This window comes from Oncorhynchus mykiss, unplaced genomic scaffold (assembly GCF_013265735.2).
Source record: "Oncorhynchus mykiss isolate Arlee unplaced genomic scaffold, USDA_OmykA_1.1 un_scaffold_87, whole genome shotgun sequence".
NCBI classification, from domain to species: Eukaryota; Metazoa; Chordata; class Actinopteri; order Salmoniformes; family Salmonidae; genus Oncorhynchus; species Oncorhynchus mykiss.
Window position 1 is genome coordinate 1,346,984 of NW_023493659.1, and position 27,027 is coordinate 1,374,010.

At 48.1% G+C, this 27,027-nt stretch overlaps 1 protein-coding gene across 4 annotated transcripts in view; it reads right to left on the reverse strand.

Moving 5' to 3' along the window:
- Window positions 1-466: 466 nt before the first annotated feature.
- LOC110514204 (LIM and calponin homology domains-containing protein 1) overlaps window positions 467-27,027 on the reverse strand; it is a 62,441-nt gene continuing 35,880 nt past the window's right edge. For 2 of the 4 annotated variants that reach the window (XM_036971945.1, XM_036971948.1), the window contains 15 exons: window positions 21,784-21,822; window positions 20,060-20,189; window positions 18,854-19,014; window positions 17,434-18,454; window positions 15,343-15,594; window positions 15,144-15,243; window positions 15,021-15,046; window positions 13,719-13,832; window positions 12,045-12,137; window positions 11,735-11,834; window positions 8,655-8,730; window positions 8,022-8,093; window positions 2,136-2,244; window positions 1,919-2,021; window positions 467-1,756 (listed from right to left, as the gene is read on the reverse strand). In XM_036971945.1, the coding sequence (XP_036827840.1) occupies window positions 1,731-1,756; window positions 1,919-2,021; window positions 2,136-2,244; window positions 8,022-8,093; window positions 8,655-8,730; window positions 11,735-11,834; window positions 12,045-12,137; window positions 13,719-13,832; window positions 15,021-15,046; window positions 15,144-15,243; window positions 15,343-15,594; window positions 17,434-18,454; window positions 18,854-19,014; window positions 20,060-20,189; window positions 21,784-21,822 (2,422 nt within the window). In that variant the 3' untranslated portion in view covers window positions 467-1,730. The remainder of the gene's footprint in view (window positions 1,757-1,918; window positions 2,022-2,135; window positions 2,245-8,021; window positions 8,094-8,654; window positions 8,731-11,734; window positions 11,835-12,044; window positions 12,138-13,718; window positions 13,833-15,020; window positions 15,047-15,143; window positions 15,244-15,342; window positions 15,595-17,433; window positions 18,455-18,853; window positions 19,015-20,059; window positions 20,190-21,783; window positions 21,823-27,027) is intronic. The other 2 variants (XM_036971946.1, XM_036971947.1) reach the window with 2 other exon arrangements.

Here is a 27,027-nt window from a genome sequence, read left to right on the forward strand (position 1 = left end):
TGGATGGCCACCAAGTTGTGCCAATACCCCACACATCATTTATCATAGCCTTGGTTGTGTATACATACAGTCTATGGATATTAACCATGGGCTACCTTCAGCGTTATGATTGATGAGTGCAGAACAGCAGCATTGTTAGGAGACCTGTTGAAGCTAGGAGTTTGTCTCAAATGGCACCCTATTCCCTACATAGTTAATTACATTTGGCCCTAGATGATACAATAGACTCAATAATAAAACAGAGCTCACAGACAGAGCCGCGGGAAGCAGGGAGCTGAAGGTGCTGCAGCATCCCCAGTGCAGCGATACAGCTGTTTGTAGGGAGGAAACAAATCTGTGTCCCCCACCAGAAAAAAACCCTCAGCACCCCAAACTACTTCCCGCGGCTCTACTCACAGACAGAGCCGCGGCACCCCCCAACTACTTCCCGCGGCTCTACTCACAGATGACCAAGAGATATCAGACAACGCATTGAAAATATTGTCATTTTATTGATAAACACACATTGCTATAAAAGCTATGAAGCTGGATCAATTCAGTTTGTCCTTTAGAAATATCAGCAGACAGAACAGTCTAAAGTAGCTTCCTCTCTTCTCTTCTCCCCTATCTCCTCCTCTCTAATCTCTCCTCTCTCTTCCTCTCCCATCCCATCTTCCTCTCGAATCTCCTCTCCTCCCTTCCTCTCCTCTCCTCTCTTTCCCTCTCCTCTCCTCTCCTCCCCTCCCCTCCCTTCTCCTCTACACATCTATCCAAAGCATTTGATTGGTGTAAGAAATAGGCCTAAAAATGCCACAGGACAAGAGGCTGGGCATAAACAGGAAGCAGCAGATAACTTTGTCTCATTCATTGGTTGTTCTTAGGAGTAAAGGTCCAATCAGGTGAGAAAAAGAGGGAGAGGGCGGGTCAATGTGTAGTAATATTCGCTGGTATAGGACTGTGCTTCAAGTTGAACTAAAACAACTCACACACACATGCACACACACACGTAAACACTACATGTGTGCTATCCCTCTCACTCTCATCTTAAGGCAGAGTATGATGCAAAGCTCTAAAACACAATGTCAGAATATCCTTGGTAATAATAACATCCAATAATAACTAAAGCGATCATGCATCCTTATTGCTCTCAGAGTAATGAACGCAGCATAATGATGTACATGATGATCAGAATAAAGACAAAGCTCTTATCATTACACAACAACATGGAGGAGAGGCATACGGTAACCATAACAACTATATGTGGTAGTCAGGGCTGTCGCTAGGTAACACAGCCTAACTACCGTTAACAACAACAACAACTAACACGGTCTTCGTTCATGCAAAATACTTAAAACACAAAACAAAACAGAGTTATTAAGGCATTATGATGGTGAGTGAACAATAGCATTTAGCAGTTAGCATCCGTTAGCATTTATCATTTAGCTAATTTGACAGTAAGGTAGGTAGCTACTACATTCCAACTGCTGCTGGTGTTAGCATGTAGCATGTGTCTGAGTGTGCTGTTGTAGATCAGTGGTTGTGCTTCAGGTCTCTGTACTCAAGTCAGTCTGGGAAAAACTGGTTGATCAGCTACAACGCTAGCACTTAGCAGTTAGCCTCCATTAGCATCAGTTAGCATCAGACAGTTCAGTCTCCATGACATCATCTGGGAGAAGTTTGTGTGTCCAGTTAAGAGAATTCCACAGCGTTCCAGAATGTTGTGAAGGGTTCCAGATGCAGGCTGTAGCCAATCACAGCGTAGTCGGCTGGCCAACTGCTGCAACCAGGAAGTGACAGAGATGACATGAGGTTTGATGACCAGTTATAACAACTGTACATTAGTGGTGCAGTTCTAATAGTCGTGTGTGTGTGTGTGTGTGTCCGTAGGTCTTGTTTGTCTCAGCAGTGAATTCATTAGGTGTGTGTGTGTGTGTCTCACCGTGTGATGTGGCATAGCAGTCGTGACAGCTCAGCAGCCCGTTACGGATCCTAACGTCTGTTCCTGAACTGGTGTCACCTAGCTGTACCTTACACACTCCACACTAACAAACACACAGAGAGGTGAGAGAGAGAGAGAGGTGAGAAAGAGAGAGAGAGAGAGAGTAATGTGAGAGCACTGTATATGTGTGTGTGTGTGTGTGTGTGTGTGTGTGTACCTTAAAGCAGGTTAGGTGGAAGTACAGGCCCAGCGTGTCGATATTCATAGCTGTTCCTTTCCCCAGCGCCTGATTGCAACCTGAACACTGACGCTTACCACTCACACACCTATACACACACACTCACACAAATATACACACACACACACAAATATACACACACACACACACACACACAAATATACACACACACGCGAAAACAAAATAACATTTAACTGCTGCAAATCAAATCAAATGTTATTTGTCAAATGCGCCGAATACAACAGGTCTGTAGACCTCACAGTGAAATGCAGACTGACCAGCCCTTAACCAACAGGTGTAGACCTCACAGTGAAATGCAGACTGACCAGCCCTTAACCAACAGGTGTAGACCTCACAGTGAAATGCAGACTGACCAGCCCTTAACCAACAGGTGTAGACCTCACAGTGAAATGCAGACTGACCAGCCCTTAACCAACAGGTGTAGACCTCACAGTGAAATGCAGACTGACCAGCCCTTAACCAACAGGTGTAGACCTCACAGTGAAATGCAGACTGACCAGCCCTTAACCAACAGGTGTAGACCTCACAGTGAAATGCAGACTGACCAGCCCTTAACCAACAGGTGTAGATCTCACAGTGAAATGCAGACTGACCAGCCCTTAACCAACAGGTGTAGATCTCACAGTGAAATGCAGACTGACCAGCCCTTAACCAACAGGTGTAGACCTCACAGTGAAATGCAGACTGACCAGCCCTTAACCAACAGGTGTAGACCTCACAGTGAAATGCAGACTGACCAGCCCTTAACCAACAGGTGTAGACCTCACAGTGAAATGCAGACTGACCAGCCCTTAACCAACAGGTGTAGACCTCACAGTGAAATGCAGACTGACCAGCCCTTAACCAACAGGTGTAGACCTCACAGTGAAATGCAGACTGACCAGCCCTTAACCAACAGGTGTAGACCTCACAGTGAAATGCAGACTGACCAGCCCTTAACCAACAGGTGTAGACCTCACAGTGAAATCAAATCAAATCAAATCAAATCAAATCAAATTTATTTTATATAGCCCTTCGTACATCAGCTGATATCTCAAAGTGCTGTACAGAAACCCAGCCTAAAACCCCAAACAGCAAGCAATGCAGGTGAAGAAGCACGGTGGCTAGGAAAAACTCCCTAGAAAGGCCAAAACCTAGGAAGAAACCTAGAGAGGAACCAGGCTATGTGGGGTGGCCAGTCCTCTTCTGGCTGTGCCGGGTGGAGATTATAACAAAACATGGTCAAGATGTTCAAATGTTCATAAATGACCAGCATGGTCGAATAATAATAAGGCAGAATAGTTGAAACTGGAGCAGCAGCACAGTCAGGTGGACTGGGGACAGCAAGGAGTCATCATGTCAGGTATTCCTGGGGCATGGTCCTAGGGCTCAGGTCCTCCGAGAGAGAGAAAGAAAGAGAATTAGAGAGAGCATATGTGGGATGGCCAGTCCTCTTCTGGCTGTGCCGGGTGGAGATTATAACAGAACATGGCCAAGATGTTCAAATGTTCATAAATGATCAGCATGGTCGAATAATAATAAGGCAGAACAGTTGAAACTGGAGCAGCAGCACAGCCAGGTGGACTGGGGACAGCAAGGAGTCATCATGTCAGGTAGTCCTGGGGCATGGTCCTAGGGCTCAGGTCCTCCGAGAGAGAGAAAGAGAGAAGGAGAGAATTAGAGAACGCACACTTAGATTCGAATAGGACAGGAGAAGTACTCCAGATATAACAAACTGACCCTAGCCCCCCGACACATAAACTACTGCAGCATAAATACTGGAGGCTGAGACAGGAGGGGTCAGGAGACACTGTGGCCCACTCCGAGGACACCCCCGGACAGGGCCAAACAGGAAGGATATAACCCCACCCACTTTGCCAAAGCACAGCCCCCACACCACTAGAGGGATATCTTCAACCACCAACTTACCATCCTGAGACAAGGCTGAGTATAGCCCACAAAGACCTCTGCCACGGCACAACCCAAGGGGGGGGGGGGGGGGGGGCGCCAACCCAGACAGGATGACCACATTAGTGACTCAACCCACTCAGGTGACGCACCTCCTCCAGGGACGGCATGAGAGAGCCCCAGTAAAGCCAGTGACTCAGCCCCTGTAATAGGGTTAGAGGCAGAGAATCCCAGTGGAAAGAGGGGAACCGGCCAGGCAGAGACAGCAAGGGTGGTTCGTTGCTCCAGAGCCTTTCCGTTCACCCTCCCACTCCTGGGCCAGACTACACTCAATCATATGACCCACTGAAGAGATGAGTCTTCAGTAGAGACTTAAAGGTTGAGACCGAGTTTGCGTCTCTGACATGGGTAGGCAGACCGTTCCATAAAAATGGAGCTCTATAGGAGAAAGCCCTGCCTCCAGCTGTTTGCTTAAAAATTCTAGGGACAATTAGGAGGCCTGCGTCTTGTGACCGTAGCGTACGTGTAGGTATGTACGGCAGGACCAAATCAGAGAGATAGATAGGAGCAAGCCCATGTAATGCTTTGTAGGTTAGCAGTAAAACCTTGAAATCAGCCCTTGCTTTGACAGGAAGCCAGTGTAGAGAGGCTAGCACTGGAGTAATATGATCAAATTTTTTGGTTCTAGTCAGGATTCTAGCAGCCGTATTTAGCACTAACTGAAGTTTATTTAGTGCTTTATCCGGGTAGCCGGAAAGTAGAGCATTGCAGTAGTCTAACCTGGAAGTGACAAAAGCATGGATTAATTTTTCTGCATCATTTTTGGACAGAAAGTTCCTGATTTTTGCAATGTTACGTAGATGGAAAAAAGCTGTCCTTGAGATGGTCTTGATATGTTCTTCAAAAGAGAGATCAGGGTCCAGAGTAACGCCGAGGTCCTTCACAGTTTTATTTGAGACGACTGTACAACCATTAAGATTAATTGTCAGATTCAACAGAAGATCTCTTTGTTTCTTGGGACCTAGAACAAGCATCTCTGTTTTGTCCGAGTTTAAAAGTAGAAAGTTTGCAGCCATCCACTTCCTTAAGTCTGAAACACATTCTTCTAGCAAGGGCAATTTTGGGGCTTCACCATGTTTAATTGAAATGTACAGCTGTGTGTCATCCGCATAGCAGTGAAAGTTAACATTATGTTTTCGAATAACATCCCCAAGAGGTAAAATATATAGTGAAAACAATAGTGGTCCTAAAACGGAACCTTGAGGAACACCGAAATTTACAGTTGATTTGTCAGAGGACAGACCATTCACAGAGACAAACTGATATCTTTCCGACAGATAAGATCTAAACCAGGCCAGAACTTGTCCGTGTAGACCAATTTGGGTTTCCAATCTCTCCAAAAGAATGTGGTGATCGATGGTATCAAAAGCAGCACTAAGGTCTAGGAGCACGAGGACAGATGCAGAGCCTCGGTCCGATGCCATTAAAATGTAATTTACCACCTTCACAAGTGCCGTCTCAGTGCTATGATGGGGTCTAAAACCAGACTGAAGCATTTCGTATACATTGTTTGTCTTCAGGAAGGCAGTGAGTTGTTGCGCAACAGCCTTTTCTAAAATTTTTGAGAGGAATGGAAGATTCGATATAGGCCGATAGTTTTTTATATTTTCTGGGTCAAGGTTTGGCTTTTTCAAGAGAGGCTTTATTACTGCCACTTTTAGTGAGTTTGGTACACATCCGGTGGATAGAGAGCCGTTTATTATGTTCAACATAGGAGGGCCAAGCACAGGAAGCAGCTCTTTCAGTAGTTTAGTTGGAATAGGGTCCAGTATGCAGCTTGAAGGTTTAGAGGCCATGATTATTTTCATCATTGTGTCAAGAGATATAGTACTAAAACACTTGAGTGTCTCTCTTGATCCTAGGTCCTGGCAGAGTTGTGCAGACTCAGACTGACCAGCCCTTAACCAACAGGTGTAGACCTCACAGTGAAATGCTGACTGACCAGCCCTTAACCAACAGGTCTGTAGACCTCACAGTGAAATGCTGACTGACCAGCCCTTAACCAACAGGTGTAGACCTCACAGTGAAATGCAGACTGACCAGCCCTTAACCAACAGGTGTAGACCTCACAGTGAAATGCAGACTGACCAGCCCTTAACCAACAATGCAGTTTTAAGAAAAAAAGTGTTCAGAAAGTATTTACTAAAATAATCTGCAGTGAAATCATTCAATAATAATAAGAAATGACTGTGATGATAAACAGAGATTATTTCTCTCTCGATAAAACAGTTATTCCCAAATAAACGACTGGGATAAAAACACAACGGGTTCCTGTTAAATGAAACAACTTCCTTTCCATGTTATACAGTATATATATAAACAACTGTTAAAACAGAACAAAACATCTCATACAACATAAACTATACCATAACATACAGGCTACAGTCTACAGGCTACAGACTACTAGTCAACATACAGCCTAACACAGCTAAAACAAGGTCCTTTTTAATGACAGGAACACAGACTACAGACTACAGGCTACAGGCTACAGTCTACAGGCTACAGGCTACTAGTCAACATACAGCCTAACACAGCTAAAACAAGGCTATTTTTAATGACAGGAACACGGGCTACAATCTACAGGCTACAGTCTACAGGCTACAGTCTACAGGCTACAGTCTACAGGCTACAGGCTACAATCTACAGGCTACAGTCTACAGGCTACAGTCTACAGGCTACAGTCTACAGGCTACAGGCTACAGTCTACAGGCTACAGACTACAGTCTACTAGTCAACATACAGCCTAACACAGCTAAAACAAGGTCCTTTTTAATGACAGGAACACAGGCTACAGGCTACAGGCTACAGGCTACAGGCTACTAGTCAACATACAGCCTAACACAGCTAAAACAAGGTCCTTTTTAATGACAGGAACACGGGCTACAGACTACAGGCTACAGGCTACAGGCTACAGTCTACAGGCTACAGTCTACTAGTCAACATACAGCCTAACACAGCTAAAACAAGGTCCTTTTTAATGACAGGAACACAGACTACAGACTACAGGCTACAGGCTACAGTCTACAGGCTACAGTCTACTAGTCAACATACAGCCTAACACAGCTAAAACAAGGTCCTTTTTAATGACAGGAACACAGACTACAGACTACAGGCTACAGGCTACAGGCTACAGGCTACAGGCTACAGACTACAGTCTACTAGTCAACATACAGCCTAACACAGCTAAAACAAGGTCCTTTTTAATGACAGGAACACAGACTACAGACTACAGGCTACAGGCTACAGTCTACAGGCTACAGTCTACTAGTCAACATACAGCCTAACACAGCTAAAACAAGGTCCTTTTTAATGACAGGAACACAGACTACAGACTACAGGCTACAGGCTACAGTCTACAGGCTACAGGCTACAGTCTACAGGCTACAGGCTACAGTCTACAGGCTACAGGCTACAGGCTACAGTCTACAGGCTACAGTCTACAGGCTACAGGCTACAGTCTACAGGCTACAGTCTACAGTCTACAGCCTACAGGCTACAGGCTACAGGCTACAGTCTACAGGCTACAGTCTACAGTCTACAGTCTACAGTCTACAGACTACAGGCTACAGTCTACAGTCTACAGGCTACAGGCTACAGGCTACAGTCTACAGTCTACAGTCTACAGGCTACAGTCTACAGTCTACAGTCTACAGTCTACAGTCTATAGGTTTTTATCCATCACGTTAAATGCTCGCGGAGAAAGAGGATGTTGCTCAACAAGGCGTGTGAACGTGTCAGCGCGCGTATGAACGGCCTAAGAAGAAAAGTTGTCCATTGACAGTCCATGTTAATTCCAGACGGTTTGTTTAAGCGCTCAGTTACGCGTTAGGTGACACGGTGACACGGATCAGTAACTAGGTTAATTTAGTCCCCATGTCCCCCCTCATGAGTGTGTACCTGCTGGGAGAGGGCGGTTGAGGTGATGATGGGGATGATGAAGGTGGCTGTGGGCCCTCATACGATCCTGACCTGGTGGCCAACACACACACACACACACACACACATATTACAGCAGAGCTACGTATCACATACACACACACACACACACACACACACAGACTACAGCAGAGCTACGTATCACATACACACACACATACACACACACACACACACACACACACACAGACTACAGCAGAGCTACGTATCACATACACACACACACACACACACACATATTACAGCAGAGCTACGTATCACATACACACACACACACACACACAGACTACAGCAGAGCTACGTATCACATACACACACACACACACACACACACACACACACACAGCGACTACAGCAGAGCTACGTATCACATACACACGCACGCACGCACGCACGCACGCACGCACGCACGCACGCACACACACACACACACACACACACACACACACACACACACACACACACACACACACACACACACACACACACACACACACACACACACACACACACACACACACACACACACACACACACACACACACACACACACACACACACACACAGACTACAGCAGAGCTACGTATCACACACCTCTTGACGGCGCAGGGCTGGTTGCGGTCCAGAGACGTCTCCTGACCCCTGGATGACTCACAGTCCCATGATGCATCTGTCACAACACAACACTAGTTACCATGGTTATAGTACTAACCCCGACTTTCCTTCCTTCCTGTGGGTGTGTATGGGCACCTCTGTGTGCGTGTGTGTGTGTGTGTGTGTGCGTGCACGCGTTTGTGTGTGTGACTGTGTGACTGTGTGTGTGACTGTGGGACTGTGTGTGTGCTAACCAGTTTTGGGGAAGACAATCTGAAAATATAGTTCACCAAGCTACCAATTACTGAACACTAGTAACAGCTACACTAAAGCTTAAGAAAAACATAGTTTACTGAACTAAAGTTACTGAGAAAAATAGCTCACTACTTCCAAACTACTACTAAAAAATATAATATCTAAATATGAAATGTCAGACTTCAAACTGGAAGACCAGACCCCTCTGTCGTCAGATGTTAACAGAATGTGTAATTATGCTATTAAACACAGCAAGTGAGAATCTGGTCTGATGAGGAAAAGAAAGGACATTCCTGTCTACTACACCGCTACATAGTTAAACAGTAGAGTGTAGTTCCAGTAGTTAGCTACATGGTAAAACAGTAGTGTAGTTCCGGTAGTTAGCTACACCGCTACATGGTAAAACAGTAGAGTGTAGTTCCAGTAGTTAGCTACACCGCTACATGGTAAAACAGTAGTGTAGTTCCGGTAGTTAGCTACACCGCTACATGGTAAAACAGTAGAGTGTAGTTCCAGTAGTTAGCTACACCGCTACATGGTAAAACAGTAGTGTAGTTCCAGTAGTTAGCTACACCGCTACATGGTAAAACAGTAGTGTGTAGTTCCGGTAGTTAGCTACACCGCTACATGGTAAAACAGTAGTGTAGTTCCAGTAGGTAGCTACACCGCTACATGGTAAAACAGTAGTGTGTAGTTCCAGTAGTTAGCTACACCGCTACATGGTAAAACAGTAGAGTGTAGTTCCAGTAGGTAGCTACACCGCTACATGGTAAAACAGTAGTGTGTAGTTCCAGTAGTTAGCTACACCGCTACATGGTAAAACAGTAGTGTAGTTCCGGTAGTTAGCTACACCGCTACATGGTAAAACAGTAGTGTAGTTCCAGTAGGTAGCTACACCGCTACATGGTAAAACAGTAGTGTGTAGTTCCGGTAGTTAGCTACACCACTACATGGTAAAACAGTAGTGTGTAGTTCCGGTAGTTAGCTACACCGCTACATGGTAAAACAGTAGTGTAGTTCCAGTAGGTAGCTACACCGCCACATGGTAAAACAGTAGTGTGTAGTTCCGGTAGTTAGCTACACCGCTACATGGTAAAACAGTAGTGTGTAGTTCCGGTAGTTAGCTACACCGCTACATGGTAAAACAGTAGTGTAGTTCCAGTAGGTAGCTACACCGCCACATGTTAAAACAGTAGTGTAGTTCCAGTAGTTAGCTACACCGCTACATGGTAAAACAGTAGTGTAGTTCCAGTAGGTAGCTACACCGCCACATGTTAAAACAGTAGTGTAGTTTCAGTAGTTAGCTACACCGCTACATGGTAAAACAGTAGTGTGTAGTTCCGGTAGTTAGCTACACCGCTACATGGTAAAACAGTAGTGTAGTTCCAGTAGGTAGCTACACCGCCACATGTTAAAACAGTAGTGTAGTTCCGGTAGTTAGCTACACCGCTACATGGTAAAACAGTAGTGTAGTTCCAGTAGTTAGCTACACCGCCACATGTTAAAACAGTAGTGTAGTTCCGGTAGTTAGCTACACCTCTACATGGTAAAACAGTAGAGTGTAGTTTCAGTAGTTAGCTACACCGCTACATGGTAAAACAGTAGTGTGTAGTTCCAGTAGTTAGCTACACCGCTACATGGTAAAACAGTAGAGTGTAGTTCCAGTAGGTAGCTACACCTCTACATGGTAAAACAGTAGAGTGTAGTTTCAGTAGTTAGCTACACCGCTACATGGTAAAACAGTAGTGTGTAGTTCCAGTAGTTAGCTACACCGCTACATGGTAAAACAGTAGAGTGTAGTTCCAGTAGGTAGCTACACCGCTACATGGTAAAACAGTAGAGTGTAGTTCCAGTAGGTAGCTACACCGCTACATGGTAAAACAGTAGTGTAGTTTCAGTAGTTAGCTACACCGCTACATGGTAAAACAGTAGAGTGTAGTTCCAGTAGGTAGCTACACCGCTACATGGTAAAACAGTAGTGTAGTTTCAGTAGTTAGCTACACCGCCACATGTTAAAACAGTAGTGTAGTTCCGGTAGTTAGCTACACCGCTACATGGTAAAACAGTAGAGTGTAGTTCCAGTTGTTAGCTACACCGCTACATGGTAAAACAGTAGTGTAGTTTCAGTAGTTAGCTACACCGCTACATGGTAAAACAGTAGAGTGTAGTTCCAGTAGTTAGCTACACCGCTACATGGTAAAACAGTAGAGTGTAGTTCCAGTAGTTAGCTACACCGCTACATGGTAAAACAGTAGTGTAGTTCCAGTTGTTAGCTACACCGCTACATGGTAAAACAGTAGAGTGTACTTCCGGTAGTTAGCTACACCGCTACATGGTAAAACAGTAGTGTGTAGTTCCAGTTGTTAGCTACACCGCTACATGGTAAAACAGTAGTGTAGTTCCGGTAGTTAGCTACACCGCTACATGGTAAAACAGTAGAGTGTAGTTCCAGTAGTTAGCTACACCACTACATGGTAAAACAGTAGTGTAGTTCCAGTAGTTAGCTACACCGCTACATGGTAAAACAGTAGAGTGTAGTTCCAGTAGTTAGCTACACCACTACATGGTAAAACAGTAGTGTAGTTCCAGTAGTTAGCTACACCGCTACATGGTAAAACAGTAGAGTGTAGTTCCAGTAGTTAGCTACACCGCTACATGGTAAAACAGTGAACTAACACCAAGCTACTGTAAAATGTCGTTAAACAACTAGTTGAACTACACGTAGTTCACTACTCCCCAACACTGGTGCTAACCCTATATAAATAGCATTTGGGATAAGGCAGGCTGATCCTGGCCGTTCTGATGAGAGATTGCTTCTGTCTTACAGATCTGTTGTGCCGGAACGATCACTTCTGTCTGAACAGCGAGCTCTGTGGGAGGTGGATGAGAAAGGGCCGTTGCCGTCTCCTCCAGGATCTTCTTCTCCTGGAAACAGGAGAAGATGCACATGATGATAATTACTGATAATAGAGGACTCATTACAGGGCTATTGCTAAAGGCTAATGTGTGTCAGGGCTAATGCTAAAGGCTAATGTGTGTCAGGGCTAATGCTAAAGGCTAATGTGTGTGTAAGGGCTAATGCTAAAGGCCAATGTGTGTGTCGGGGCTAATGCTAAAGGCTAATGTGTTTGCTACCTCTTCATTGTGTCTTCGTTCTTCCTCGTCCACCTCTCTCTGCGCTCTCTCCCACTCCCCTTTCAGTTTATCCTGCTCCCTGAGGTACTGCTCCTGCAGACACACACACCACATACACACACGCAAGTACGTCACACACACACAAACACACACGTCACAAGTCACACACATGAATGTGAAAACGACATCAGGGTGATGATAACAGTGAAGCCTCCTCCACTGTCCCTGTCCCATACCTGGCTGTAACTGTCTTCCACCACTGTCCCTGTCCCTGTCCCATACCTGGCTGTAACTGTCCTCGTCCACTGTCCCTGTCCCTGTCCCATACCTGGCTGTAACTATCCTCCTCCACTGTCCCTGTCCCATACCTGGCTGTAACTATCCTCCTCCACTGTCCCTGTCCCATACCTGACTGTAACTATCCTCCTCCACTGTCCCTGTCCCATACCTGGCTATAACTATCCTCCTCCACTGTCCCTGTCCCATACCTGACTGTAACTGTCCTCCTCCACTGTCCCTGTCCCTGTCCCATACCTGGCTGTAACTATCCTCCTCCACTGTCCCTGTCCCATACCTGGCTGTAATTATCCTCCTCCACTGTCCCTGTCCCATACCTGGCTGTAACTATCCTCCTCCACTGTCCCTGTCCCATACCTGGCTGTAACTGTCCTCCTCCACTGGCCCTGTCCCATACCTGGCTGTAACTATCCTCCTCCACTGGCCCTGTCCCATACCTGGCTGTAACTATCCTCCTCCACTGGCCCTGTCCCATACCTGGCTGTAACTATCCTCCTCCACTGTCCCTGTCCCATACCTGGCTGTAACTATCCTCCTCCACTGTCCCTGTCCCATACCTGGCTGTAACTATCCTCCTCCACTGGCCCTGTCCCATACCTGGCTGTAACTATCCTCCTCCACTGTCCCTGTCCCATACCTGGCTGTAACTATCCTCCTCCACTGTCCCTGTCCCTCTCATGTTATCACCTCTCCTGTAGTCACCTCTCCTGTTATCTCCTCTCCTGTTATCCCCTCTCCTGTTATCCCCTCTCCTGTTATCCCCTCTCCTGTTATCTCCTCTCCTATTATCTCCTCTCCTGTAGTCTCCTCTCACACACCTGTAGGAATCTCTCCTGTAGTCTCCTCTCCTGTTATCATCTCTCCTGTAGTCTCCTCTCACACACCTGTAGGAATCTCTCCTTTTATCTCCTCTCCTGTTATCACCTCTCCTGTAGTCTCCTCTCCTGTAGTCTCCTCTCCTGTAGTCTCCTCTCCTGTAGTCTCCATTCACACACCTATAGGAATCTCTACTGTTATCTCCTCTCCTATTATCTCCTCTCCTGTTATCTCCTCTCCTGTTATCTCCTCACCTGTAGTCTCCTCCCACACACCTGTAGGAATTTCTCCTGTTATCTCCTCTCCTGATATCATCTCTCCTGTAGTCTCCTCTCACACACCTGTAGGAATCTCTCATGTTATCTCCTCTCCTGTAGTCTCCTTTCACACCTGTAGGAATCTCTACTGTTATCTCCTCTCCTGTTATCACCTCTCCTGTAGTCTCCTCTCCTGTTATCACCTCTCCTGTAGTCTCCTCTCCTGTTATCTCCTCTCCTGTTGTCACCTCTCCTGTAGTCTCCTCTCCTGTTATCTCCTCTCCTGTAGTCTCCTCTCACACACCTGTAGGAATCTCTCCTGCTCCTGCTGCCACTTCTCCTGTCGTCTCCTCTCATCCTCAGGGTTCCACACCCAGTGATCTACACGCTTAGCCAGGTTCAACATGGGGCTCTCCATCTACCACACACACACACACACACACAAGGAAAGGAAAGGAAAGGTGAGACGAGAGGACAGGCAAAGTTCTAGAATAAAGATCAAGTTCTAGTATGAAGGTCAAGTTCTACAATAAAGGTCAAGTTGTAGAACGAAGGTCAGTTTCTAGAATAAAGATCAAGTTGTAGCATGAAGGTCAGGTTCTAGAAGAAAGGTCAAGTTGTAGAATGAAGGTCAGGTTCTAGAATGAAGATCAAGATGTAGTATGAAAGTCAGGTTCTAGAATAAAGATCAAGTTCTAGAATCAACATCGGGTTCTATGAATAAAAATCAAGTTCTAGAATGAAGGTCAGGTTCTAGAATAAAGATCAAGTTTTAGAATCGACATCAGGTTCTAGAATAAAGGTCAAGTTGTAGAATGAAGGTCAGGTTCTAGAATATAGGTCAAATTGTAGAATGAAGGTCAGGTTCTAGAATAAAAATCAAGTTGTAGACTGAAGGCCAGGTTCTAGAATAAAGTTCAAGTTGTAGACTGAAGGCCAGGTTCTAGAATAAAGGTCAAGTTCTAGAATGAAGGTCAGGTTCTAGAATAAAGATAAAGTTGTAGTATGAAGGTCAGGTTCTAGAATAAAGATTAAGTTGTAGAATCAACGTCAGTTTCTAGAATAAAAATCAAGTTCTAGAATGAAGGTCAGGTTCTAGAATAAAGATCAAGTTGTAGACTGAAGGTCAGGTTCTAGAATAAAGATCAAGTTGTAGTATGAAGGTCATGTTCTAGAATAAAGATCAAGTTCTAGAATGCAGGTCAGGTTCTAGAATAAAGATCAAGTTGTAGTATGAAGCTCAGGTTCTAGAATAAAAATCAAGTTGTAGTATGAAAGTCGGGTTCTAGAATAAAGGTCAAGTTCTAGAATGAAGGTCAGGTTCTAGAATAAAGATCAAGTTGTAGTATGAAGGTCAGGTTTTAGAATAAAGGTCAAGTTGTAGTATGAAGGTCAGGTTCTAGAATAAAGGTCAAGTTGTAGTATGAAGGTCAGGTTCTAGAATAAAGATCAAGTTGTAGAATGAAGGTCAGGTTCTAGAATAAAGGTCAAGTTGTAGTATGAAGGTCAGGTTCTAGAATAAAAATCAAGTTGTAGTATGAAGGTCAGGTTCTAGAATAAAGGTCAAGTTGTAGAATGAGAATGCTGAGCTATAAATGGTACTCACCGTCCCACTGCTCCCCTCCAGTCCTCCTGTGGAGGGAAACACACACAGTGTGTTAGCTACAGCAGCAGCATTAACGCTAACCTGGTTCACCCAGCAACAGGAATCTGGGTAATATCATCGTACCTGTCACCGAGGATGAGTAGGTGTGCTGGTTGCTAAGCAATGAAGAGTCAGACCCCGCCTCCTCCCCTGATCTCCTTGACAATGCCATGGAGCTGTTCACCTAACAGACAATCAATAAGGAACCAAGAGCATCAGAACCATTCAATCAATCAACCAAATGTCAATCAATAAATGAATGAGAGTGGGTGTGGCTCCCCACCTGTGTGTTGCTGAGCATATCTAACGGACGTGGCTGCAGGTGTGTCTGGGTGAGTTCCGTCACGATGGTCGTCGTGACAACACAGTTCCTCCCTCCAATCAGGGCGCTGACGGCCGACACCTGTGTCTTCTGATTGGCACCAGGGTGTTCGGTGGGTGGGGGGGAGTGAATGGGTGAGGAGGGGGATTGAAGGGCTGAGGAAGGCGGGGAGGACGGGAGAGTCTCTCCATTCACCCTCACCAAGCCATCTACCTGTAGACAGAGTGATGAGAGGTTAACTCACCAAACCATCTACCTGTAGACAGAGTGATGAGAGGTTACCTCACCAAACCATCTACCTGTAGACAGAGTGATGAGAGGTTACCTCACCAAACCATCTACCTGTAGACAGAGTGATGAGAGGTTACCTCACCAAACCATCTACCTGTAGACAGAGTGATGAGAGGTTACCTCACCAAACCATCTACCTGTAGACAGAGTGATGAGAGGTTACCTTGGTGTGGGGTATCATTAGATTTGGGGTGGTGTGGGGTATCATTAGATGTGGGGTGGTGTGAGGTATCATTAGATTTGGGGTGGTGTGGGGTATCATTAGATTTGGGGTGGTGTGGGGTATCATTAGATTTGGGGTGGTGTGAGGTATCATTAGATTTGGGGTGGTGTGGGGTATCATAAGATTTGGGGTATCATTTGATTTGGGGTGGGGTGGGGTATCATTAGATTTGGGGTGGTGTGAGGTATCATTAGATTTGGGGTGGTGTGGGGTATCATTAGATTTGGGGTATCTTTAGATTTGGGGTGGTGTGAGGTATCATTAGATTTGGGGTGGTGTGAGGTATCATTAGATTTGGGGTGGTGTGAGGTATCATTAGATTTGGGGTGGTGTGGGGTATCATTAGATTTGGGGTATCATTTGATTTGGGGTGGGGTGGGGTATCATTAGATTTGGGGTGGTGTGAGGTATCATTAGATTTGGGGTGGTGTGGGGTATCATTAGATTTGGGTTATCATTAGATTTTGGGTGGGGTGAGGTGTCATTAGATTTGGGGTGGTGTGGGGTATCATTAGATTTGGGGTGGTGTGAGGTATCGTTAGATTTGGGGTGGTGTGGGGTATCATTAGATTTGGGGTGGTGTATCATTAGGGTGGGGTGTCATTAGATTTGGGGTGGTGTGGGGTATTATTAGATTGTGGGGTGTCATTAGATTTGTGGTGATTCGGGGTATCATTAGATTTGGGGTGGTGTGGGGTATCATTAGATTTGGGGTATCGTTAGATTTGGGGTGGGGTGTCATTAGATTTGGGGTGGTGTGGGGTATCATTAGATTTGGGGTGGTGTGGGGTATCATTAGATTTGGGGTATCATTAGATTTGGGGTGGGGTGTCATTAGATTTGGGGTGGTGTGAGGTATCATTAGATTTGGGGTGGTGTGGGGTATCATAAGATTTGGGGTGGTGTTGGGTATCATTAGATTTGGGGTGGTGTGGGGTATCATTAGATTTGGGGTGGTGTGGGGTATCATTAGATTTGGGGTGGTGTGGGGTATCATTAGATTTGTTGTGGTGTGGGGTATCATTAGATTTGGGGTGATTCGGGGCATCATTAGATTTGGGGTGGTGTGGGGTATCATTAGATTTGGGGTGGTGTGAGGTATCATTAGATTTGGGGTGGTGTGGGGTGTCATTAGATTTGGGGTGGTGTGGGGTATCATTAGATTTGGGGTGGTGTGAGGTATCATTAGATTTGGGGTGATTCGGGGCATCATTAGATTTGGGGTGGTGTGGGGTATCATTAGATTTGGGGTGGTGTGGGGTATCATTAGATTTGGGGTGATTCGGGGTATCATTAGATAAAAATGGGGTGCTGGCTGATAAAGTGTGAATTCTCCTAGCCCCTAAAGCGTCTAGGCTCAACCATTTTCTCAAAGTGTCAACACATTGAAATGAATAGAGGTGCCCGTTTGGGCTGTTCGTCCCCCACGGACGGTGGTCTCAAGAGCTATGTCACAATGGGACGCCGGACTATTGCGTCTGTGTCTGTGGACGCTGAATTACGCTTAACCCCTAACCCCTATCCCTACCTGCCCTTACCTTAACAGGCTTGTGTCCAGGCTGTGTCTCTGGTGGCTGGCAGTAGGGCTTGGCTGTTAGGAGAGGGAGGGGCCGGGAGGGGGGGGAGATGGGAGGGGGGAGTGTGTGCTGACTTTGTGTGGAGTGGTTTTGTGTGTGCGTGGGTTGGGTGTGTTGGGTGTTTTGGGTTTGGAGCTGTGTGTGTTGGGTGTGTGTGACAGAGATTTGTTTTTTTGGGGGGGCTCGGGGCTCTTGCTTTGTGTCAGTCTGCAGGGCCTCTAGTCCGTTTCCAGCTCGTTCTGGGTTGTCAGGGTCAGAGTCGGGGTTGTAGTCAGCAGTAATGGTTCTAGACTCAGGGTTCTGGTTAGTAATTATGCTTCTAGACTCAGGGTTCTGGTCAGTAATAATGGTTCTAGACTCAGGGTTCTGGTCAGGGGTAATGGTTCTAGACTCAGGGTTCTGGTCAGCAGTAATGGTTCTAGACTCAGGGTTCTGGTTAGTAATAATGGTTCTAGGGTTAGGGTTCTGGTCAGTAGTAATGGTTCTAGACTCAGGGTTCTGGTCAGAGGTAATGGTTCTAGACTTAGGGTTCTGGTCAGTACTAATGGTTCTAGACTCAAGGTTCTGGTCAGTAGTAATGGTTCTAGACTCTGGGTTCTGGTCAGTAGTAATGGTTGTAGACTCAGAGTTCTGGTCAGTAGTAATGGTTGTAGACTCAGAGTTCTGGTTATTAATACTGGTTCTAGACTCAGGGTTCTGGTCAGTAGTGATGGTTTTAGACTCAGGGTTCTGGTTGGTAGTAATGGTTCTAGACTCAAGGTTCTGGTTGGTAGTAGTGGTTCTAAACTCAGGGTTCTGGTTGGTAGCAGGTGTTCTAGAATCAGGGTTCTGGTCAGTAGTAATGGTTCTAGGTAGCTGCAGACTGTCCAGCGTTGAATCACTGATGGTGAAGCGGAGAGCGTAACGCTGGAGAACCATGGCAGCTTCCGCTTTAGAGCCCGCCCTCCTGTACGCATCACACAGCTCCGCCTCCCTACGCTCTCTGTAGTGAAAGAGGGGGGGTAGAGTTTATTCCATTTTTAATGAACCTGTATTAACCTTTAACCTTTAGTCACAGTGAGATACAACTATTTTACAAGACAGACCTGTATTAGAAGCTGGTGAGACAAGGAGTGAGAAAGATTTAGGTCCCCTCTCCTCCTCCTCTCCCTCCCCCCTCCTCCCTCCCCTTCCCCTCTCTTCTCCTCTCCCTCCACCCTCTCCTCCCCTCTCCTCCTCCTCCTCCCCCTCCCTCCCTCCCTCCCTCCCCTCCCTCCCCTTTCCTCTAATCCCTCCTCCCTCCCCTCCTCCCCTCTCCTCTCCTCTCTTCCTCCTCCCCTCTCCTCCTCCTCCCTTTCCTCTCTTTCCCTCCCTCTCCTTCTCCTCCTTCCTCTCTCCGTACTTGTCCTCTACGATCTCTCTGTACGTCTTGATGTTCTTCTTCTTCTGGGTGTGGCCTCCCTCCTCCTCCTTCATCATCCTCTCCATCCGCTTCCTCTCCTCCTCTTTCCTGATCAGATCCTGAGAAGCACTGCGGCGACGACTCTTCCACCGGGCTAGGTCCTAGAGGGTGGGGAGGAGGGAGGAGAGGGGGATGAGAGGAGAGGGGAGGAGAGAGGAGAGGGGGATGAGAGGAGAGGGGAGGAGAGAGGAGAGGGGGATGAGAGGAGAGGGGAGGAGAGAGGAGAGAGGGATGAGAGGAGAGGGGAGGAGAGAGGAGAGAGGGATGAGAGGAGAGGGGAGGAGAGAGGAGAGAGGGATGAGAGGAGAGGGGAGGAGAGAGGAGAGGGGGATGAGAGGAGAGGGGAGGAGAGAGGAGAGAGGAGAGAGGGATGAGAGGAGAGTGGATGAGGAGAGGAGAGAGGGATGAGAGGAGAGGGGAGGAGAGCGGAGGAGAGAGGAGAGAGGGATGAGAGAAGAGGGGAGGAGAGCGGAGGAGAGAGGAGAGAGGGATGAGAGGAGAGAGGGAAGAGGAGTGGAGAGAGGAGCGTGGGTGAGGAGAGAGGGATGAGAGGAGAGTGGATGAGGAGAGGGGAGAGGGATGAGAGGAGAGGGGAGGAGAGAGGAGAGAGGGATGAGAGGAGAGGGGAGGAGAGGAGAGGAGAGGAGAGGGGAGGAGAGAGAGGGATGAGAGGGGAACGGGAAGAGGAGTGGAGAGAGGAGAGAGGGATGAGAGGAGAGGGGAGGAGAGGAGAGGAGAGGAGAGAGGGATGAGAGGAGAGGGGAGGAGAGAGGAGAGAGGGATGAGAGGAGAGGGGAGGAGAGAGGAGAGAGGGATGAGAGGAGAGTGGATGAGGAGAGGAGAGAGGGATGAGAGGAGAGAGGGAAGAGGAGTGGAGAGGGGAGGAGAGAGGAGAGAGGAGAGAGGGATGAGAGGAGAGCGGGAAGAGGAGTGGAGAGAGGAGAGTGGGTGAGGAGAGAGGGATGAGAGGAGAGTGGATGAGGAGAGGGATGAGAGGAGAGTGGGAAGAGGAGTGGAGAGAGGAGAGTGGGTGAGGAGAGGAGAGAGGGATGAGTGGAGAGTGGATGAGGAGAGGAGGGAGGGATGTCTGTCTGTGCCTAGAGGGAGGAAAGGAGAGAGGAGATTCTGTCCGTCCGTCTGTCTTACGTCTTGCCATTCCTCCTCCTCCTGGTGATTGGTGTACTGTTCCTGCATGCCGTCATATCGTGATTGGCCGAGAGGCTGAAGTAGTCTCGCCCCCTCTTCCTCGCTGTGCATGTTAATTATACTTATGCTCCTAGACAGCAGGGAACCGGAAACAGGAAATCAGAGTGATGTCAGAGAGGAGCTGCCATTAGCTTTTTGCTGTTTTGGTTGAATGCATATGGAGGAAGGGTAGGCAGGGTAGGGTAGGGTAGGTTGGGTAGGGTTGGGTAGGGTAGGTGGGTAGGTAGGCAGGGTAGGGTATGGTAGGGTAGTTGGGTAGGGTTGGGTAGGGTAGGTGGGTAGGGTAGGTTGGGTAGGGTAGGTTAGGTGGGTAGGTAGGCAGGGTAGGGTAGGGTAGGTTGGGTAGAGTTGGGTAGGGTCGGGTAGAGTAGGTTGTGTAGGGTAGGGTGGGTTGGGTAGGGTGGGGTTGGGTAGGGTAGGTAAGGTAAGGTTCAGTAGGGTAGGTAAGGTAGGGTAGGGTAGGGTAGGGTGGGTAGGTAGGTAGGTAGGTAGGTAGGTAGGTAGGTAGGTAGGTAGGTAGGTAGGTAGGTAGGTAGGTAGGTAGGTAGGTAGGTAGGTAGGTAGGGTAGAGTAGGGAGGGTAGGGTAGGTAGGTAGAGTAGGGTATGTTGGGTAGAGTTGGGTAGGTTAGGGTAGCTAGGTAGGTATGAATGGAGGTAGGGTAGGTTGGGTAGCTAGGTAGGTATGAATGGAGGTAGGGTAGGTATGTAGGGTAGGTAGGGTAGGTACTGTATGTAGGGTAGGTAGGGTAGGTAGGTAGGGCAAGGTAGGTTGGGTAGGTAGGTAGGTAGGTAGGTAGGTAGGTAGGTAGGTAGGTAGGTAGGTAGGGCAGGTAGGGTGGAGTAGGGTGGAGTAGGGTAGGTAGGTAGGGTAGGGTAGGTACTGTATGTAGGGTAGGTAGGGTAGGGTAGGGTAGGTAGGTAGGTAGGTATGTAGGGTAGGGAAGATGGGTAGGTAGGTAGGTAGGTAGGGTAGGTAGGTAGGGTAGGTACTGTATGTAGGGTAGGTAGGTAGGTAGGGCAGGGTAGGTAGGGTAGAGTAGGTAGGGTAGGTAGGGCAGGGTAGGTAGGTAGGGTAGGGTAGGTACTGTATGTAGGGTAGGTAGGTAGGGTAGGTAGGGTAGAGTAGGGTAGGTAGGTAGGGTAGGTACTGTATGTAGGGTAGGTAGGTAGGTAGGTAGGGCAGGGTAGGTAGGGTAGAGTAGGGTAGGTAGGGTAGGTAGGGCAGGGTAGGTAGGTAGGGTAGGGTAGGTACTGTATGTAGGGTAGGTAGGTAGGGTAGAGTAGGGTAGGTAGGTAGGTAGGGCAGGATAGGTAGGGTAGGTAGGTCAGGGTAGGTAGGGTAGAGTAGGGTAGGGTAGGGTAGGTAGGTAGGGCAGGGTAGGTAGGGTAGGGTAGAGTAGGGTAGAGTAGAGTAGGGTAGGGTTGGGTAGGGTAGGGTAGGGTAGGTAGGTAGGTTTGGCAGGGTAGGTAGGGTAGAGTAGGGTAGGGTAGGGTAGGTAGGGTAGAGTAGGGTAGGTAGGGTAGGGTAGGTAGGGTAAGGTAGGTAGGGTAGGGTAGGTAGGGTAGGGTAGGTAGGGTAGAGTAGAGTAGGGTAGGTAGGGTAGGTAGGGTAGGAGAGAGAGAGTGTGTACTCCTCAGACATCTTAGACAGAGAGAGGCTTACTCCAACTCCTCAGACATCTTAGACACTCTCCTGCTCAACCTGCAGAGAGAGAGAGGTGGAGAGCGAGAGATTGAGAGGGGGGAAAGAGAGAGAGAGTGCGAGAGGGGGAAAGAGAGAGGGAGTGCGAGAGTGCGAGAGAGAGAGAGAGAGGGGAAAGAGAGACAGAGAGAGGGGGGAGAGAGACAGGGTGGAGAGAGAGAGAGTTAGTAACAACATGACAGATCTGATGTAATATAACAGAAACAACATGTGTGTGTGTGTGTGTGGGGGGGGGGGGGTATGGGTGTATGTGTGGGTGTGTGTGTGTGGGTGTGTGTGGGTGTGTGTGTGTGGGTGTGCGCGGGTGTGTGCAGGTGTGTGCGTGGGTGTGTGTATGTGGGTATGGGGGTGTGGGTGTGTGGGTGTGTGTGTGGGTGTGGGTGTGTGTGTGTGTGGGGGTGTGTGTGTGGGTGTGTGTGTGTGGGTGTGGGTGTGTGTGTGTGTGTGTGTGTGTGTGTGTGTGTGTGATCTCACATCATAGGAGGCAGATCATTGTCTTCCACCCAGAACGGTCTTCTCTTAGACTCTCCCACCTTTTTCCCTCTCTCCATCTCTGTCTCCTCTCCTCTCTCAATCTCTATCTCCTTCCGTCTCTCCTTCATCTCTGTCTCCATCTGTATCTCCTTCTCTATCTCCTTCCCTCTCTCCCCTCTCTCCATCTCTGTCTCCTCTCCTCTCTCCATCTCTCTCTCCTTCCCTCTCTCCTTCTCTCTCTCCATCTCTGTCTCCTCTCCTCTCTCCATCTCTCTCTCTTTCCCTCTCTCCATCTCTCTCTCCTTCCCTCTCTCCATCTCTCTCTCCATCTCTGTCTCCTCTCCTCTCTCCATCTCTCTCTCTTTCCCTCTCTCCATCTCTCTCTCCTTCCCTCTCTCCTTCCCTCTCTCCTCTCCTCTCTCCTTCCCTCTCTCCTTCCCTCTCTCCATCCCCTCCTCCCTCCTTTTTTCCCTCCCACTAAGCTGGGGGAGAGGAGGGGTGGGAGGAGGAGTGAGGGTGTGGGAGGAGAGTAGGGTGGAGGGAGAAGAGGGGGAGGAGAGATAGGGGTTGTCCTCGAGACACTTCCTGGTTGGGGCTTCAGTTCCTGTTGCTGTGGAAACGCCACTGCTGAGAAAGACGGCCAGTGACATCATCAAGCGGGGACAGTTCAACACAGATCAGATGAAACCAAGCGATTACAGACACAGACCAAACCAAACGATCACAGACACAGACCAAACCAAGCAATCACAGACACAGACAAAACCAAGTGATCACAGACCAGACCAAACCAAGCACTCACAGATACAGAGCACGGAGCTATCCAAACCATAGCACCAGACAGTAGTAGTCAAACCCAGACCATGATGTCAGAGCACCACCAGACAGTAGTAGTCAAACCCAGACCATGATGTCAGAGCACCACCAGACAGTAGTAGTCAAACCCAGACCATGATGTCAGAGCACCACCAGACAGATGTTTTAGTTGTGATACATCAGACCAGACAGACAGTAACTGTTAGACGGACGGACGCACGCATGCACGCACGCACGCACACACACACACACACACGTTAGTGGGTAAGCAAAGCACCAAGTCTCCAAGCATCATCAGTGTGTCAGTCTGTTGTCCTGTCTGTACCTGGGTTGCTGTTTGTGTCTGTAGAGTTGGTTGGGTCCACCAGAGGGGGTGTTCTGGTAGAGTTGGTTGGGTCCACCAGAGGGGGTGTTCTGGTAGAGTTGGTTGGGTCCACCAGAGGGGGTGTTCTTGTAGAGTTGGTTGGGTCCACCAGAGGGGGTGTTCTTGTAGAGTTGGTTGGGTCCACCAGAGGGGGTGTTCTTGTAGAGTTGGTTGGGTCCACCAGAGGGGGTGTTCTGGTAGAGTTGGTTGGGTCCACCAGAGGGGGTGTTCTTGTAGAGTTGGTTGGGTCCACCAGAGGGGGTGTTCTGGTAGAGTTGGTTGGGTCCACCAGAGGGGGTGTTCTGGTAGAGTTGGTTGGGTCCACCAGCGGGGGTGTTCTTGTAGAGTTGGTTGGGTCCACCAGAGGGGGTGTTCTTCTGTTGGGCCGCTCCAGGGACAGGCAGGAACAGGTTAAAGGAGCGTCCAGTTCTCCCCGCGCTGTGTTGGTATGCCCCGGTCCTACGAGCCAACATATCATCCTTCTCCAGGTCTGGTACAGGGCACTCTTCCTCCTCATCATCATCATAGTTACAATGGCTGGGAACGGGCGGCCTGACGACCATTGCCACGTTGGGGTGCTGTTGAGGCATGTCCATGGAGACCCTGGATTGCTGTATCTTCCTGTCTGTAACTACTTCCTGTGCTGGGCGTTTGGAACCCGGCAGTGGTAGGAAGCGGTTGAATGTTGTTGTCGTGGTGTTGTGGGTCCTGGGGAACGCGCCTGTCTTCCTGGCCATCATGTCATCCTTCTGAAGGTCCGGAACCTTCCTTTCATCTCTCCCTCCATCCTCCTCTTCCTCTCTCACTCTCCTCTCGTACTGCGCCAGACGGGCTTCTAGCTCCAACAGGGTGGGAGGAGACTCTGGGCTCAGGGGGGAGGGGCCAGGGTTGGGAGGCGGGGTATGTGTGGCGTCGACTCCGCCCATATGGCTGTGAGGTCATCAAGGGGGGAGAAGAGGTAGTGTAACTTTTGTAACCATAGCAGCAGGAAGAACACAACAATCCCCTTCTGACACACACACAGACTGAGAGAGAGAGAGAAACAAAGGGAGAGAGAGCGCTCGATAGAGAGAGAGAGAGAGAGAGAGAGAGAGAGAGAGAGAGGAAGATAGAGAGAGCGAAAGGGAGAAAGAGAGAGAAAGGGAGAGATGGAAGAGAGAAATATATAATGCCTTTCCATCTCTCTATGGCAACTTCCTGTGCAGCAATTAAGATAAAACACAGAACACATGTAGCTTCACACACAGCTACTCATAGAGCTAGTGACTTATGATAATAATGAATATAGCTGTAAGCAGCAATGAACGGGGTTCACAGGACGGCAGAAAAGACACAAGATCAGTTGGATAACAAAGCCCTCATGTATGAACTATTTTCTTTTATGTCTCATCAGTAAAAGCATCATCAATAAACCCCAGGAAGAGTAGCTGCTGCCTTGGCAGGAACTAATGGGGATCCATAATAAACCCCAGGAAGAGTAGCTGCTGCCTTGGTAGGAACTAATGGGGATCCATAATAAACCCCAGGAAGAGTAGCTGCTGCCTTGGCAGGAACTAATGGGGATCCATAATAAACCCCAGGAAGAGTAGCTGCTGCCTTGGCAGGAACTAATGGGGATCCATAATAAACCCCAGGAAGAGTAGCTGCTGCCTTGGTAGGAACTAATGGGGATCCATGATAAACCCCAGGAAGAGTAGCTGCTGCCTTGGCAGGAACTAATGGGGATCCATAATAAACCCCAGGAAGAGTAGCTGCTGCCTTGGTAGGAACTAATGGGGATCCATAATAAACCCCAGGAAGAGTAGCTGCTGCCTTGGCAGGAACTAATGGGGATCCATAATAAACCCCAGGAAGAGTGGCTGCTGCCTTGGCAGGAACTAATGGGGATCCATAATAAACCCCAGGAAGAGTAGCTGCTGCCTTGGCAGGAACTAATGGGGATCCATAATAAACCCCAGGAAGAGTAGCTGCTGCCTTGGCAGGAACTAATGGGGATCCATAATAAACCCCAGGAAGAGTAGCTGCTGCCTTGGCAGGAACTAATGGGGATCCATAATAAACCCCAGGAAGAGTAGCTGCTGCCTTGGCAGGAACTAATGGGGATCCATAATAAACCCCAGGAAGAGTAGCTGCTGCCTTGGCAGGAACTAATGGGGATCCATGATAAACCCCAGGAAGAGTAGCTGCTGCCTTGGCAGGAACTAATGGGGATCCATAATAAACCCCAGGAAGAGTAGCTGCTGCCTTGGCAGGAACTACTGGGGATCCATAATAAACCCCAGGAAGAGTAGCTGCTGCCTTGGCAGGAACTAATGGGGATCCATAATAAACCCCCAGGAAGAGTAGCTGCTGCCTTGGCAGGAACTAATGGGGATCCATAATAAACCCCATGAAGAGTAGCTGCTGCCTTGGCAGGAACTAATGGGGATCCATAATAAACCCCAGGAAGAGTAGCTGCTGCCTTGGCAGGAACTAATGGGGATCCATGATAAACCCCAGGAAGAGTAGCTGCTGCCTTGGCAGGAACTAATGGGGATCCATAATAAACCCCAGGAAGAGTAGCTGCTGCCTTGGCAGGAACTAATGGGGATCCATAATAAACCCCAGGAAGAGTAGCTGCTGCCTTGGCAGGAACTAATGGGGATCCATAATAAACCCCCAGGAAGAGTAGCAGATGCCTTGGTAGGAACTAATGGGGATCCATAATAAACCCCAGGAAGAGTAGCTGCTGCCTTGGCAGGAACTAATGGGGATCCATAATAAACCCCAGGAAGAGTAGCTGCTGCCTTGGCAGGAACTAATGGGGATCCATAATGGGGATCCAAAAATCAAATCAAATCAAATGTATTTGTCACATACACAGATGTTAATGCGAGTGTAGCGAAATGCTTGTGCTTCTAGTTCCGACAGTGGACAATGTTACAGGCACCAGTTCTACCAGTAGACAATGTTACAGACACCAGTTCTACCAGGAGACAATGTTACAGGCACCAGTTCTACCAGGGGACAATGTTACAGGCACCAGTTCTATCAGGGGACAATGTTACAGGCACCAGTTCTACCAGGGGACAATGTTACAGGCACCAGTTCTACCAGGGGACAATGTTACAGGCACCAGTTCTACCAGGAGACAATGTTACAGTTACCAGTTCTACCAGGGGACAATGTTACAGGGGACAATGTTACAGGCACCAGTTCTACCAGGAGACAATGTTACAGTGGACAATGTTACTGGCACCAGTTCTACCAGGGGACAATGTTACAGGCACCAGTTCTACCAGAGGACAATGTTACAGGCACCAGTTCTACCAGGAGACAATGTTACAGGCACCAGTTCTACCAGGGGACAATGTTACAGGCACCAGTTCTACCAGGAGACAATGTTACAGGCACCAGTTCTACCAGGGGACAATGTTACAGGCACCAGTTCTACCAGGGGACAATGTTACAGGCACCAGTTCTACCAGGAGACAATGTTACAGGCACCAGTTCTACCAGGAGACAATGTTACAGGCACCAGTTCTACCAGGGGACAATGTTACAGGGGACAA